Raw genomic sequence first — 14,837 nt, 5'->3', positions numbered from 1 at the left:
GCTAAGCAAATTATCCAGAGGGACTGCATTTTCTTTTAAAGTTTTAATAATTAGCTGTGCTATATTAAAGCCTGTCGAATGTCCTTCTAAAGTGGGGACAGAAAGTAAACTTCACTTAATTTCTGAAGACTCTGGATTAAAAAAAGAAAGAACAATTGAATACAGTTTTGAATCAGTATTATTGCTTCCATCCGTAAAGAGGCAGGACAAAGCTGTTTTAATGCAATCAATAACTAAAGATTTATTTTTCAAACCCATTTCTTTAACAATTGCACCTGTTTTGGTCCTTGCACTTGAGTATTTCTTAGCGATTTTACTATTGGGAAACATTATTCTAAATAAAGCTGCAGCGTGATCCGATGCATTCAGTGGCAGGTTGATCTCCAGTAAAAAGGAAGAGAACAGACATTCTGCAATAATAACTTTTCGGTCCTTTGTTTCCGAAGAAAAATTCTATTTTTCGCTTTTTTCTTTTTTTCAAAACAACTCATGCTGTCTTTGTGTTTTTGTGTACGCACATGTTTGAGAACATCCGCCCTTCCACCATGCGAAATCCAAAAATCACAATGACAAGCGGTACACATCGCAAGTTTATTAAATTTCCTCGAGGAAATAATGGAAGGAAAGTTAACTGTGTACGATTTTTTAAACATACACGAGTATTTCACCTTTCTCACAGACATAACAAAAGATGATAATTTCTAAAACTATTTCCCGAAGGCACGTGTATTCACACAACTCAGGACAAGATGAACGAAATAACTAAAGAACATACAATTAACAGCTTTGAGCTTGCTTTGTGCTTATTGGCCGATATATGCCAGATGACACGCAGTGGAGCTCGATGCCCATTAGAGAACTGGAGAATGACGTTTCTGGATACATAATCTCTCACTCACAAAGCAGAAATTCTCATCTGATTCGCAAGGTTTTGTTTTAGATATAATCTAGATAAAATTCAATTGCTTTCAGATGTCCAAAATCACTTTTCTTTTTTTGTTCATATAACGAAGTATTAAGCCAAGTTCCATAAAAATCGTGAGAAATTTTAAGAATAAGAAAAAGTCGGGAGAAATATATTGTAAATCGGGTTGGCGGGAGATTGGTTGAAAATCGGGAGAGTTGGCAACTCTGTAAAACTATTATTAAAAAGAGCATTATTAGTTAAATGGAATTTAAAAAATAATGTATAAGGATACAGTTTAGAACTCTAAAAAAAGATTTAATTTTGTATTCATATAATAATACACAAGTTGAAGAGTTAAACAGAAATTTCATATTGGAGGTACAGTAATATATGCTATTATAAATATATTTTCTTTGCAATGGTAATGGATATAAATATAGATGACACTTTTCAAACTTTACTGAAAATACATACTATTTTCAAATGATTCATTTAATTATTCTCATAAGCAATATATTTTTATAATGCAGCAAATAGAAAGATCAAAACTATCCCGTTAGCCATAACTAAATTTTTGAGCTTGGACATAATCTGAGTGTGCTGAAAATAACAGAACATTTTCAGGATAGCTAAAATTATACCAATTTTGTTTTTTCATAAAATAATACATTTTTATTGAAGAATTATGTAAGTATGCCTTGTCACACATTTAAAAATTAGAATAAGATATTATATAATATTAATTAATAATACTTACTTGTACCAAAGTATCTGGTGTTGTGTGCTTTGCATTTTCATGAACTGAGACATAAACTGGGTTTTTTAAACTTAATCTGGCTAAATCTCTAACAGACCTTGAATGGAAAACAAGTTTACATAAAGATTTTAAAAATAACAGAAAAATAAAATGACAATAAACAGAGAATTTTATCAGATACTTTGAGAGTAAACAAATTTGAACACACTAACAAAGTCTATTTTATCTAAATCTCCTTTTTTGTTTAGTTAGTATAATTAAGGTTGTAAGCTAATTATGCAAGCTAATAATAACAGCTATATATATAAATTATACATGCATTTTTAAAAAGCTGCTATTCAAGTTTTAAGCAATATGTAAATAAAACAAAATGTAGAATAGAAATACTTTGTCTGTGTGGCTGAAAATAAAACTGTTTGCCTCTCTTGTGGCAAATTTTCCAAGATAGCATTCATTGTTTTCTCAAAACCCAAGTCAAGTATTCTGTCTGCTTCATCCAGGACTAGAAAATTGAGAAATGATTATTAATTCAAAAACTGAATTAATTTTAATATAATACCTTATGCACATGTTCAAAATAACTATAAAAGTTTCAAAGTAACACATATACAGAACAGTATACTATCAAATGAATGTTAAGACTGACTTCTTTTTTTTTTACATGACTATTACCTCACTGATTTCCACAATATCACTTCTCATTTTAAATAATTTCGAAATTACCTCAACATCTGTTAGGTAATTATGTATTGTGCAATCACATTAGAAGTTGTCATTTTTAAAATGCGTGAAATTCTGGAATACATCTGTGTAATTATTTTTCAGGAAACCATTAACATAACAATTCTTCAGTTTTAATAAGTTTTATCATTTTCTTATGCATTCCAAGTTTTAATGACTTTCATTGTGATTGTACAGATATGAATTTTTCAGTCTTTAAATATGTACCTGTAGGATTCGTTTGAATTAAAGTAATCACACTAAAATTCCTGCATGAATACATTACTTTTACCTCAGAGTATCTAAACTATTTTGAATTTAAAGCAAATGTCACAAAAATTTCATCCACGGCTGGGGTAACCTGCTTTTAAATATAGGTTTACTTTCAGCACATGTAACTGATTTATAACATATATGTAATAATACATCTGAACATAATAAATAATTTTTTGCAATCCTATGCAAAGTTTATCTTAATTATCAATTTCAGAACAAATTCATTATACTTTTAACATACTTCATTGATTAAAAGATAGTACCTAGCATTGTTCATGATATATAACAATTTAATAAACAGAGGCTGTTCACACATTTTTTAAGATGATGTATATTGTATTCACAAAACTAAATTACATAAAATTCTAGTGTTTTAAATGTTCGACACCACAATTTCCAGGATAATAATGCCTTCTGAAGTGGCAGAAGAGGTATTCTATCCCATTCCTCCCGAACAGCTTTCCAGAGTCTTGTTACGGTTTTGGGACAACATTTGGATAAGGCAGTTTTTAAAAGTCCGAAAGCACAAAAATCCATAGGTGGCACATCGGGAGATTTAGTAGGAATATCAGTGAAGGGTATGGCCTTGATACCAGTTTTTTGCTCCATTTCTTTTAGGAAATTTACAGTGGATTTTGATATGTGACTGCTAGCTTTGTCCTGATGGAGTCTCACAGATTGATGGCACTGTGGGTAAAGCGATGGTATTTCATTCAGAAAAATTGGCGATAAAATATGTTCCTGATAGTATTTGAAGTTAATCTTGACATTTTTTTGCACTCTCTTTATTTTTAACTTGCCATTATGAGAAAAACCAGCAACTATCATGAATCCCTTAGAAAAACTTTCTTTCGATTCTTTGAACCATGTACTTAAATTTTTTCCTTCCCTTTTATGATAATAAATGGCTCTTTTTTTTTTTTTTTTTTTTTTTGTTACAGCCATTTAAATACACCCATGCTTCATCTATTGTGACAATTGTTTTCCATTTTTCTTTGGATAAGTGTTTCTCATATAGAATTCTGCAGCGTGTCCTGCATTGAGCGACATGCTTTGGAAGAAGACTATGCACATTGCGTTTTTTCGCTTTCTTTAGATTTAAATCAACGTTTATCATTTTGTTTACGGCGGACACTGAGCATTTTAATGATTTTGCAACTGTCCTTTGACTAGGGGGATTTCCTTTTAACATTAAACAATGTATCTTTGCAATAGTCGAAGATGTCAGTTTTTTCCTTGGATACTTGTTTGGATTTTTGTCCCACTTGAGGCTCCAATTTGACATTTTTTTCCTTTCTTGTTGATGATATTACCTATCGATGCTCTAAATATTACAAAACCATGACTCTCACATCGTTTTTGGATAACGGAGTATGCATATTTCTCTTCGGGAAGAGTGTAAATGTAGCCTTTGAACCACTGCTTTGTTAAATTCACCATTTTGAATAAAAACAAAACTTTCAAGCCACAGACGATAATTTTGACTTTTAAAAACATAGTACAATTGCAATTACTTCTTTTGCAGCAAACATTTTTTTATTACCGCTTACCAAAATCATCTAAGAAATGTGCGAACAGCCTCTGTACACCAGTGAACAAAATTAAAGGATAATGACTACCTTTTTTCAGCTTTTGGAGGGTCTAGGGAGGAATTTGACACCCAAAGCATCTCAAAAATGATGAACTGGTTTCAAGTAGGGTGAGCAATGTGGCCACTCCATTCGAGTGACATCTTCTGTTTACAAGTATTCTGACGTCACATATGCTTAATGAGGCCAAGCATCGTCATCCATTAGTAAAAACCATAAGCTAACAGCACACATAAACAGCCTAATTTGGGGTTTTAATACCTCGTGCATGTATCTCTGAGCGGTTACAGAACCTCTTTGAAAGATATGAAACTCAGTTTGGCCATTTGTCATGATTCCGCCCCAAAATTTAAAATCGCTAGTCGCAAAAAGAGAATATTTCATGGACAAGGAAACACAAGTTGGGTGTTCCTTTCATTTTCCAGAATAAAACATGTGTAGAATTACTTTTCATATTATATCTGAACTCGTCAGTAAACAACATTCGGGCCCACCTGCCTTGGTTTCACTAAACATGACGACGGCACCAGTTTAAATGGGCCCCTCTGAAAACTGGAGTGAGTGAGACAGAAATTGGTTTTTTCACATATAGTCCAACCTCGTTAACGCATTATGCAGCAGTAGAATGGCTAATTAAAGTTCCTGTGGCAGCCTGAAGATCTAAAACCAAATCTCCTTGTAGTTGCTTTGTGATTGAGCTGGCAAAGACAGAAAACGGTCTTCTAATGCAGTTGCTGCTCATGGGTTTCCTTGACCAGACTGTCTATCAACTGATCCAGTGCTTAAAAAGCTGTTACAAACTCTTGCTTTTAGGGATATCCCAATCTTGTGTATCCATCTTGTGACCTCCCTTGATTCTACCAATTATTTGCCTTTTGACTTTACCATTTAAATGATGCTTAATTACTGAATACTGATCATTCTCAGAAACCAGATTTAACTTAAATAGTACTACAGACAGGAATTCCAATATACATCCACTGTGTACCACATTGTTAATCACCAAATTTGCATATTTCCATTGCTCACATTTGCACGGAAATGCAATATTGTGTTCAATTGTATTTAATTAACATAAATCATTATAGTATTGGGCACTGGTTACAGCATTAGCCAGTATACTTATGGGAAACAAAATAAATATTCTAGCTTGACATGCTTAAAAGGCACATTTTAAGCATTAGTAAAACAGTAGTTTTTGCTTTTTTAAATTTTAAAAATCAAAAAAAAAATTTTTTTTTTTTTTAAATATTTTAAATCCTGTTTGTTCACAAAGTAAATAGGTTGTATGCTAACTCTCTTACTAATGTTTAAACATGGTTCTCACAATATCAGTCTAAAGTACTTTATTTCACTATAATCATACATGCTTTTTTATTTTTCAGCATGCTTATGTAATTTCATTGCATATTCTTTCAATTTATTGCATTTCTATTTGGGGAGGGGCATCCTATGTGTGCTATGATTAATCACAAGAAAACCTTGATCTTGAACAGGACATTATTAAAAGTTTAATTAATACATTTTGTTTAACTATTTTTACTATATTTTAAATTTACACTCAATGATTTATCAATATAGAACAACAATGGGAATATTAATATTTAATAAAAAATACATGAAAATAACACCATATACAATTTATTCAGAATGCAAGAAAAATAATTTATAATTACACTGAATAATTGGAGAGGTATCTATGAAAACAATTTTCAGAGAAACAAATTAGCATGCAAAAAAATCTTTCATGTTATGAGACAATGGGATAGAAAATAATTTCAGTTAAAAATATAGTTACATACCTAACATTCTGAGATTCATAGCATCAAACAAAGGATTTTCATCCATGTGCTGCAAAAGACGCCCTGGTGTGCAAATTAAAATGTTACATTTATCAAGAAGTTTTCTTTCTTTTGCTAAATCCTGAAAAGAATTAATATATGTATCAAGGAAGAAAAATATGATGCACTTTGAATTAAAAATCATGAAGTTTAACAGTCTATATATTACTATCCTATGTTTTTTACTTGTCTTTTTAACATAAAACTATCCACTGGTTGACCACGTTTTCCCGTATCAATTTTTTTGAAATGAAAATTTCCATTTTTTTGTTTACTGAAATAACTAGCTAAAGAGATATGCTTCTAAGTTTAGAAAAGTTTTACTTCCATGTTCTCCTATAATTTAAAAGATCCGAAGATGATTAAAAACAGATTTTCACATGAAAATATTAAAATTTTTAAAATTAATTTTACAATATTTTTGATACATACTTTTCCACCAATAACCAATGCAACCGAAAAGTGATGATTAACGCCAACTTTATTCATAACTTCAAAAATCTGATATGCTAATTCTCGTGTGGGAGTTATGATGATTACCCCCAAGCCATCAAGTATTGACCAGCCAGAGCAATATAAGCATTCTAAAGCCTGAAAAATAAAGACACTGTAATTTACACTTATTTCCTTTTCCACAGAAAAAGTATAAAATTCAATTCCTAAATACTTAGAAGTCACACTATCAATATAAGATTAAAATATGTGGATTAAATAAATTCAGAGATATATATCATTACTTTTGTCTAATACCACAGATCTTAAAACACATGCCTACTATTTTACGCAAATTATATATTTATAAAAATGCTTGACTTTAAACTGAGACACAACAAATGTTTCATATCAAAATATGTAAAATTCTAATACTGAAATTTATTGGCATACATATACTAAAGAAAAAAAAAAAAAAAAAAAAGTAAATCTAAAAAATTAAGAGTGACAACTTGTTAATTCATTGAGAAAATGAATTTCTTTCCATAAGTCTTATGGTAAACAGAGGCTGCTTCCAGCCAAGGAATGAAACTTTTGTAAAACTTAAATCCTTATGACAGTAGCAACCTACACAAGGCAAGTGGTGCTAAGCCTAATGAGGCCACCATTTGTTCACATTTGAAACTCTTAGTAGAATAGTGAATTAAGCCAGTGTGCACCAACTTCAGTATATTTTTGTTGAGTGGGACCAAAAGTAAACTTTCAATTTTGTGCCCCCAAAAATATATCTTCTTGCCCACTGGCTAAATTGCTTGCTTTGGCATGGAAACTCTACTTTCAATTGTAAGAATTGTTTTTTTTTTTTTTTAATTGTATTTGATGTTTTAGCTGTTTCTGTATTTTACAATTGTTAATGAAGATGCTTCGAGTTTTTATGTATTTTTGCCTTGCTGTAAAGTGAGAACTGAGCTGACTGAATAAAAAATATATCTCTAATGAAATTCTAGGATACAGTCAAAAGTCGTTAATTCGGACACCCATAATCCGGACCTCAAAGCTACAAACTTTCTGCGTATGCGTCGCGTAAGACCTTTACGGCTGCGAATATGCGTGTGCAAAATACGTTTACGAATGCGCGTTTAATGTATAACGGACGGTATAAGCTAAGCTAAAATTATCTAACTCAGTTAATGTTGCAGATTGCGTTGTTCCTTAATTTTCGAATTGGATCCGGCTTATTATTTTTTGCAGACTGTTAGAGCAATTTTATAAAAGTAAACTTGAACTTTCGATTATGTCAAATAGAATTTCTGATAGATATTTACTAATATGTAAAGGATCTACAAAGCGAAAGCATGTTTCGAAGTCCATTAAACAAAAAGTGGAATTGCTGCAAAAAATGGATAAAGGCATATCCTTTGTTTATCTAACCATTCCGAAATCTGTTTATCAATTTCACGCTGCTTTGCGGGGTGAACACCGCGGCGGGCAATGAATTGGAAGTTGATCTGTCAGCACTATCCTAATCTTCAGAGCAGATGTTTTTATTTTATTTGGTTTATAATTCCTTACTAAATGTAGTATTTCATCTCGATGTACTCCGTCTTTGATATGATTTAAATCAAATTCCTTGTCATTAGTTTAATAAAGTAAACAAATAAATATTAAGCTTTTTTTTTTTTTTTTGTAAATTTTGATACCCTTTAGATCATAATTGCTCTTTATTTCATAAATTACGGTTTCATATTTTTAATTTTATAATTTCTGCATGCCATCTTACCAGATTAAACTGATGATCTATAATTCGGAAAAATCGATAATCCAGAATCGCCGAAGTCCCAACGAGTCCGGATTAACGACTGTTGACTATATAAGTTTAAATGAAATGCAGCAAAAATACGTATAATTTAATAGGTTGCACAAGGAAGTCATGTGATGTCCACAACAGATATTTTGCCTATATCATTCCTAATTATACCAATAACTAATCATAATTTCTGGTAAAATCTAAAAATTAATTTTAACATATATAATAAAAACACTAATTTAAATTTTAGCTTGATCAAGTTTAATTCTGAATCACAAGATCTTAATGCCTTTACTATCATGAACTAATTATGGTACATTAAAAAATTCTGTACATGCATTAGTGATGAATTTAGTTATCTAATCTCCCTTCTCAAAAAAAAAAAAAAAAAAAAAAAAGGCAACAATTAGAGTTTTAATCCTTTTGAAATGCGTGTGCCATGTGCAGAGTCTGGAGTCAAAGCAGAAATCATGGGTTGAGTAATGTAAATAAACAAAGCTAGCTGTTAACTGCATAAGCATAACTGTGAAAGCTAACTAACTCACGGGGGAAGTTCTCATACTTCTGAACACTCGTTTTTATTTTTGGCAACATGGGGATACATGTCTTCCCATTTTGGAGATTTTATTCATTCTTCTTAGAGTTTGGCTACTGTTGAGGCAAATACTTTTAGTGAAACATTTTTATAGTTGAAATGGCAAGGAAAATACAATGATAAAGTTTTTAATTCTGAGAACTACCTGAGTGGCACCCTACCCCAAGAACGCAGACGGATGATTGAGGTGCTCGTTCCAAAAGAATTAAATGCCAGAAACTGGAAACTTTTAATCCTGGCATTTAAATTCTGACAAACCCTGCCATTTTAAGCATTTAAACTCTGATCCAAAATTTAAATTTTTAGCATGAAATGTGTTGAAAAAGGTTGAGGCTACTCTACAAAGCTTAAAATCAATCTACAAAAAGACAAATATTCCTATTTGTAAGGACTTAATTCATTAGAGAGCAATATACTTACAGGTATGACAAAAGCCAGCGTCTTTCCTGATCCTGTTTTAGCAGCTCCTAAAATATCATGTCCTTTCAAAGCAAAACCAATGGATTCTTTTTGTATTTCTGTGGGTGTAACATAGTTGCATTCTTTTAATGCTTCAAAAGAAAGAAATTTATATTAAAAAAGGGTTTTTTAAGATCACAAAATTTTATTTATTACATAAGACTAAAAATATATTTTGTGCAACAGAAAATAAAATAAGATTACCTCTTCTTGTTCTGTCAGATAATGGGAAATCATCAAATTTTTCAATGGTCTGAACATCAATCTTCAAAAGAATTAAAGGCACATTTAGAATATAGTGAAGAAATAATAATAATAAATAATTACAAATATAATCAAATGTTTGGGAAAAAATGATAATTTTGAATCATTATCTAAATCTGTACACTTACCATCAAAGCAGATGTTATTTTTTTACATCAGCTACAGTACAGTGTACATTTATATCATGTTTACTCCCACTCTTTATTACTAACGTCCATGTTTCCTGTGCTTTTTTACTACATTAACAGAACAGAAAAACATGTGATTTAAGAAAGACTTACAATATGTTTTATGAAATTTTTGAATTGTGGTATGGAATTTTTTTCTAACTGCTTACGTATTTTACAAGGCTGTAATAACCTATAATGTGGTGGTGTTTCTTCTTACAATATTATTAACTTATGATTTACTTTCTTCACAAATATTTTCTTCTGTCTGCTGCCTTCAAGACAGCTGTCTTATTTCAAATTACACATTTCCCTGTTTAGCCTGCGCACCATAAGGTGCTGCTTTTGGATCATGACTGATTTTCTCATAAGCTGTATACATTAAGTTAATTTCTCAGTTACTTTTACTGTTCTGCTACTATCTTTTCTATTTTTAATATCGGATTAGTCATATAGATATGGATGTAGATGCTCATTAGGTCATAGTTTTTAAAGTTGTACTGTTGATTTGATAATTTACGATGTACAAGTAGTAAACATTTTTTTTAACCATACAATAACTGCTGATTCAGAATGTATGTGACTAATTTCTTGCAATTCAGAATGTGATTCAGTATCAGAACCTGAAATATCTTGAGTGAAGGAGTAGTGAATGTTCTCTACAAGATTAGTAAAAAAACATTAAAATCTAGTATAAAAAAAACATAGTGGTAAAGATACGACTTTACAATTTCAGTTGGATATTATCGCTTGACTGATTGTTATGCATGCAGCAGTACATGGTAAAGGAAAAGTCTTCCTGGATGCTTACTAGCTCTACTGAAACTAACGGAAAGGCATTTTACCTAAGGGAAAAAAAAACCCTAAAAGAGGCTAAGGCTAAAAAAAGGCAGAGATGTCATGAATGTGGCCGTTACAAGATCAAGTACATCAAGTACAAATGCCGCAGTTGTAAAAAATTTCTATGTTTAGAACACGCTCAACAAATATGCGCTGATTGCTAATTCGTGCAACTAACTAAATGAGATAATTTCAGTTGTATTTTCATTTGTATTCGCCTAAGTTGAATAAAATTAAGTTTCATCATAAACTGAAGTTTTGTTAATTTGTGTTTGTAATATGATGCCACAAATATACATGTGTTACTTCAATAATCCCTTTGCATTCATAAATTTGAACTAAATGACCTAAATATATATTAGTACAGCAAAATACCTGGAGTCTGCGAGATGCGACGTGAACTTTAACCTAACAATATGCTACGCGAGCACTGTAGGGTTAAAGAAAAAAAAAGGGGGGTACCAGGAGAAGAAAATGATGCACATCTGGCCTAAAACTTCCCATTTCACTTTACTTACAACAGACACAAATGAAGTATTTTCTTTCGCAAAAAATACGTGCCAAAACTTTTGATGACTGAATCACAGATAGCACCATGAATAGGAAAAGGCTTTAATTTAGTTAAGGATGCATCAGAAATATAACTCCAATTTTACACTTTTATTACCTAATATTTCTTTTATTTTAGAAAACTTGTGCAGAATCTGGATGAAATACGTTGTTTATTTACGCTTACACTGCATTAAATAAAAGGTAGATAAAATGACAGATTAATAGATAAAACATACATATTTCACATCAAAATTATAATAAGATCCATTTAAAATGCAAAAAATAACCGCAATTGTAAATCGGAGTTTAAGACTGACTTTCCATAAGAAAAGTTTACAAAAATTATTACCTAAATTACAAACATCCAAAATTCGGTAAGCGGATAAAGTATTGGAATTTTTTCTTTTAATATTGAAAAATGTGCCGATATTATAAAAACATAATACTTTCTTTTATAACTGAGAAAATCTCCTCTCGGTAAAAAATAATGATAAATAAAATATGAAAATATACATACTTGTTCATATTTTTGTTTCAACTGTTCAACCTCTTTTTTAAATAAATCGATCTTACTCTTCTTCTCCTTATAAAGTTTTATGGATTTATTTTTACTTAAGAATCTTTTATCAATTTTCTTTCCAAATTTTCCACTTTTTTGACCGAAATTTGGATTCGGACCCATTTTCTTTCTTTTTTTAGAAAAAAAATATATATATAGTAGTGGACACTAGTAAATTTTTAAATAACGTGCTACAAAAGTGGAAGTAACACAGCTTGTAAAGTAGACAAGCAAAATAAATGTTTATGACACTGTTGCCAAATTGTAATTTTAGGTTAAATTTCAAAACATATAAAATACTAAAAACTGCTAGTTAATAAAAAGTACTGACTTTTAAATTTAACATCAGCACAGACTTTTGTTTCTTCAGTATTATACCAAAGAAGCTATTCTTTGATTATACTGTCTATAGAAATGTTGGTGCTGGCGGCTTGGTTAGCAGCTGTATTTAATTTTGCATTGAAATCCCTTTTGAGAGCAACTAGATATCTAGTTGGCCTTGTTTGAGAGCCACAATTTTTTAACTTAAATTACACTCCGGGTAAAAAAAAAAAAGACAGTTCTATATCTCCCATGCTACTCGGCCGATTGAGGAAATTATCTTGCTTTGTTCATGTCTCGAAAGTGCGACTTAGGATATTTTTTAGATTGTATATAGCATTGTCCGAATATAAATATTTTGACATAAAATCGGACTTTTTCTGAAGTGACATGTCAATTTTTTTCCATATTTTTGTTCTATGACCCATATTATGCCAAACTGTGAAGTTTTGTAAAAATCCCAAGAGTAATTTTATGTGTACACCGCATGACTTCCTTGTACGGAATATTAACCCGTTCGTGTATTTTTACTTCCTCCCTAGGAAACGCAACCCGTGACTAAATTTGGCGATTTATCCGGTTTTGGCGAAATTGTGACACCAGGCGCACGCGCAAAAGGAAATAACGCTGTCAGTTTATGTTTCTAATCTGTGATGGCTGCGAGTATGTCAAACGAAGTGGAAAATGAATTTTATAAAATTGTATTTGATGGATATTCCTACGAAGTAGTGTCTTTCAATTTCGGAGGAAAAGAGGATGAGAGACTTTGAAATCAGATGTGTCTGAAGAGTGAAGACAGATGGGAGGATTTTGAAATACATTTTGAACCTGTTTCCTACGTGCATTGGATTGTATCTTCCGAAACAAAACAATGCAAATCGGAAACAGCAAAGTTTATTTTTAAGAAAGATTATGTGTGTCAACATGCAAGATAAATAAGAAAGAGGCTAGTTTCAGAAATAAACAATGTTTATCTGCTTTGCATGTCAGAATTAAAAAAAATAATTAGTGTAAAAGATGTCGTGATGAGTATGTAAAAAAGAATCTGTGAATGCATATCAGTTTCATTTTGGCATACATATCCATGTGCTGTTGTTGAAGCGTCGAATTGCTTACGCTCAATTGATTCTGTGAAAGAAGTGTTCATCAACTACTTTTGTGCCGGTAAAATAACAATTAATAATATAATATTTTTATTCTGCTATACATCCACAGAATTCACTGTCAGTAAATACCGTCAAAATGGTGACGGTAAAGGCAGTCTCAATAAACGTGTATCTGAACATAAAATTGTTCTACCTAAAGAGCAATATGTTTTATTGCTTTTCGTGATATTCAGTACCTCACATTTTGTACAATGAATTTTACTTAAAGTATGGGTATTATTTTAATTGTTCTAGTTAAGAAGCTTTGAAGGCATTTTTTTTCAACAGCTGAAAGCACATTAGGTTGCAATTGTTAAGCATATTAATTCATCCATTACATTATGGAATAATGAATAAATTTATAGTTTCTATATGTATATTGAAATAACAGCTTCGGAATTTAAAATTATTTAGACACGATAGAAGGAAAAATTACTTAACTAATTGATTATTTAATAATAAATGAATTGAATGTTGAAGCAATTAATAACACATAATAACTTTTGATTTAGTTAAATTCTAAATATAATCACAGATTCCTCTGATAGTAACATCAAAAACGTCTACGAAATCATTGACCAAGAGTGCACTTAGTTATGTCTGTCATTAGTTTAAACCTTCGACACATTATAGGTGACGATATGAATTTGCCCAGCTCTATCTCATTTTGAAACAATGACTAGAAGATAGATCCAAAGATCATCTACCCCTCTTCCGTTCCCATTAACTCTTGAGGACTTATTGTTCCATGCTATATATCAGGGCTTAATTTCTAAAATTAGAAGTGCCGGAGCCCTATGGAAGACTGTGAGGAAGAAAAGAAAAAATAAATAAATAATTAAAATAGCTAATAATTAAATAATAAATTAAAATTAATATTAACTAATTTAATTAAATTATCTAATTTAAGTAAGAAAAATGTGAAGATAAAGAGAAGTTTAATGAATTATTAAATTAATTTTGAATAGTTAAATAGAAAAAAAAAGTGTCGGACCTCGTCTTATTTGAGACATTGTCCGGAATTACAATTCCACTTAGGTGCTAAGAAGCAGCTGAGTTTAAACCCTGATTATACATAAAATGTACTATTCCAAGGGATGACAAGTATCATTATCGATTAAAGCTCCACTAAGGAGAATAGTGAGAATTCTAGAAAGAGTATAAGGGTATGGAAAGAAATTTAACTGAAAAGTCTAGCTTTGAAGATAAAGAGGGAAGAGTTCAAGACTACCTGATCGCGATGCCCTGCCGATATATAATTCTAGCCGTCAAGCAGAAATTTTCCTGAATACAACGTGAGAATAAATATAAGACTTTTCGGTACAAGTGGCAGCAGTGGTCCCCCCGTTTGATTATATCATTCAGAAAGTCTACAGCTCTGGCCAAAGGAAATCACTAGCATGAAACGGGCACGACCAGGGTGTCACTTTTAGTTCTTTGAGGAATACATATTCTTTTTAAGTTACTTTGTGTTATTAACAACGTCCTATGTAAAAACTACTCGACATCTAGCCCCTGTATGGCCATGTAAACTCCCGGTACAGCCTCACGTCGCTCCAGCGAGTTGCTTCTTCGAGATAGTGGAGGACGTGGGACATATGCCTGT

At 31.2% G+C, this 14,837-nt stretch overlaps 1 protein-coding gene across 1 annotated transcript in view; it reads right to left on the bottom strand.

The window, feature by feature from the left end:
- The window catches only part of LOC118180207 (putative ATP-dependent RNA helicase DDX10), a 66,044-nt gene extending 54,073 nt beyond the window's left edge, over nt 1-11,971 (bottom strand). Inside the window, exons 1-7 of the mRNA XM_035349594.2 lie at nt 11,724-11,971; nt 9,588-9,648; nt 9,345-9,475; nt 6,523-6,681; nt 6,052-6,172; nt 2,052-2,166; nt 1,665-1,761 (exon numbers count right to left, since the gene is read on the bottom strand). Of these exons, the coding sequence (XP_035205485.2) occupies nt 1,665-1,761; nt 2,052-2,166; nt 6,052-6,172; nt 6,523-6,681; nt 9,345-9,475; nt 9,588-9,648; nt 11,724-11,888 (849 nt within the window). The 5' untranslated portion in view covers nt 11,889-11,971. The remainder of the gene's footprint in view (nt 1-1,664; nt 1,762-2,051; nt 2,167-6,051; nt 6,173-6,522; nt 6,682-9,344; nt 9,476-9,587; nt 9,649-11,723) is intronic.
- Nucleotides 11,972-14,837: the final 2,866 nt, after the last annotated feature.

This window comes from Stegodyphus dumicola, chromosome 9 (genome assembly GCF_044657685.1).
Source record: "Stegodyphus dumicola isolate Sdum_Otavi_A_Nest chromosome 9, ASM4465768v1".
Lineage (NCBI taxonomy): Eukaryota > Metazoa > Arthropoda > Arachnida > Araneae > Eresidae > Stegodyphus > Stegodyphus dumicola.
The sequence above is the reverse complement of the archived record's forward strand: the minus strand, read 5'-3'. Positions and strand labels throughout refer to the sequence as shown.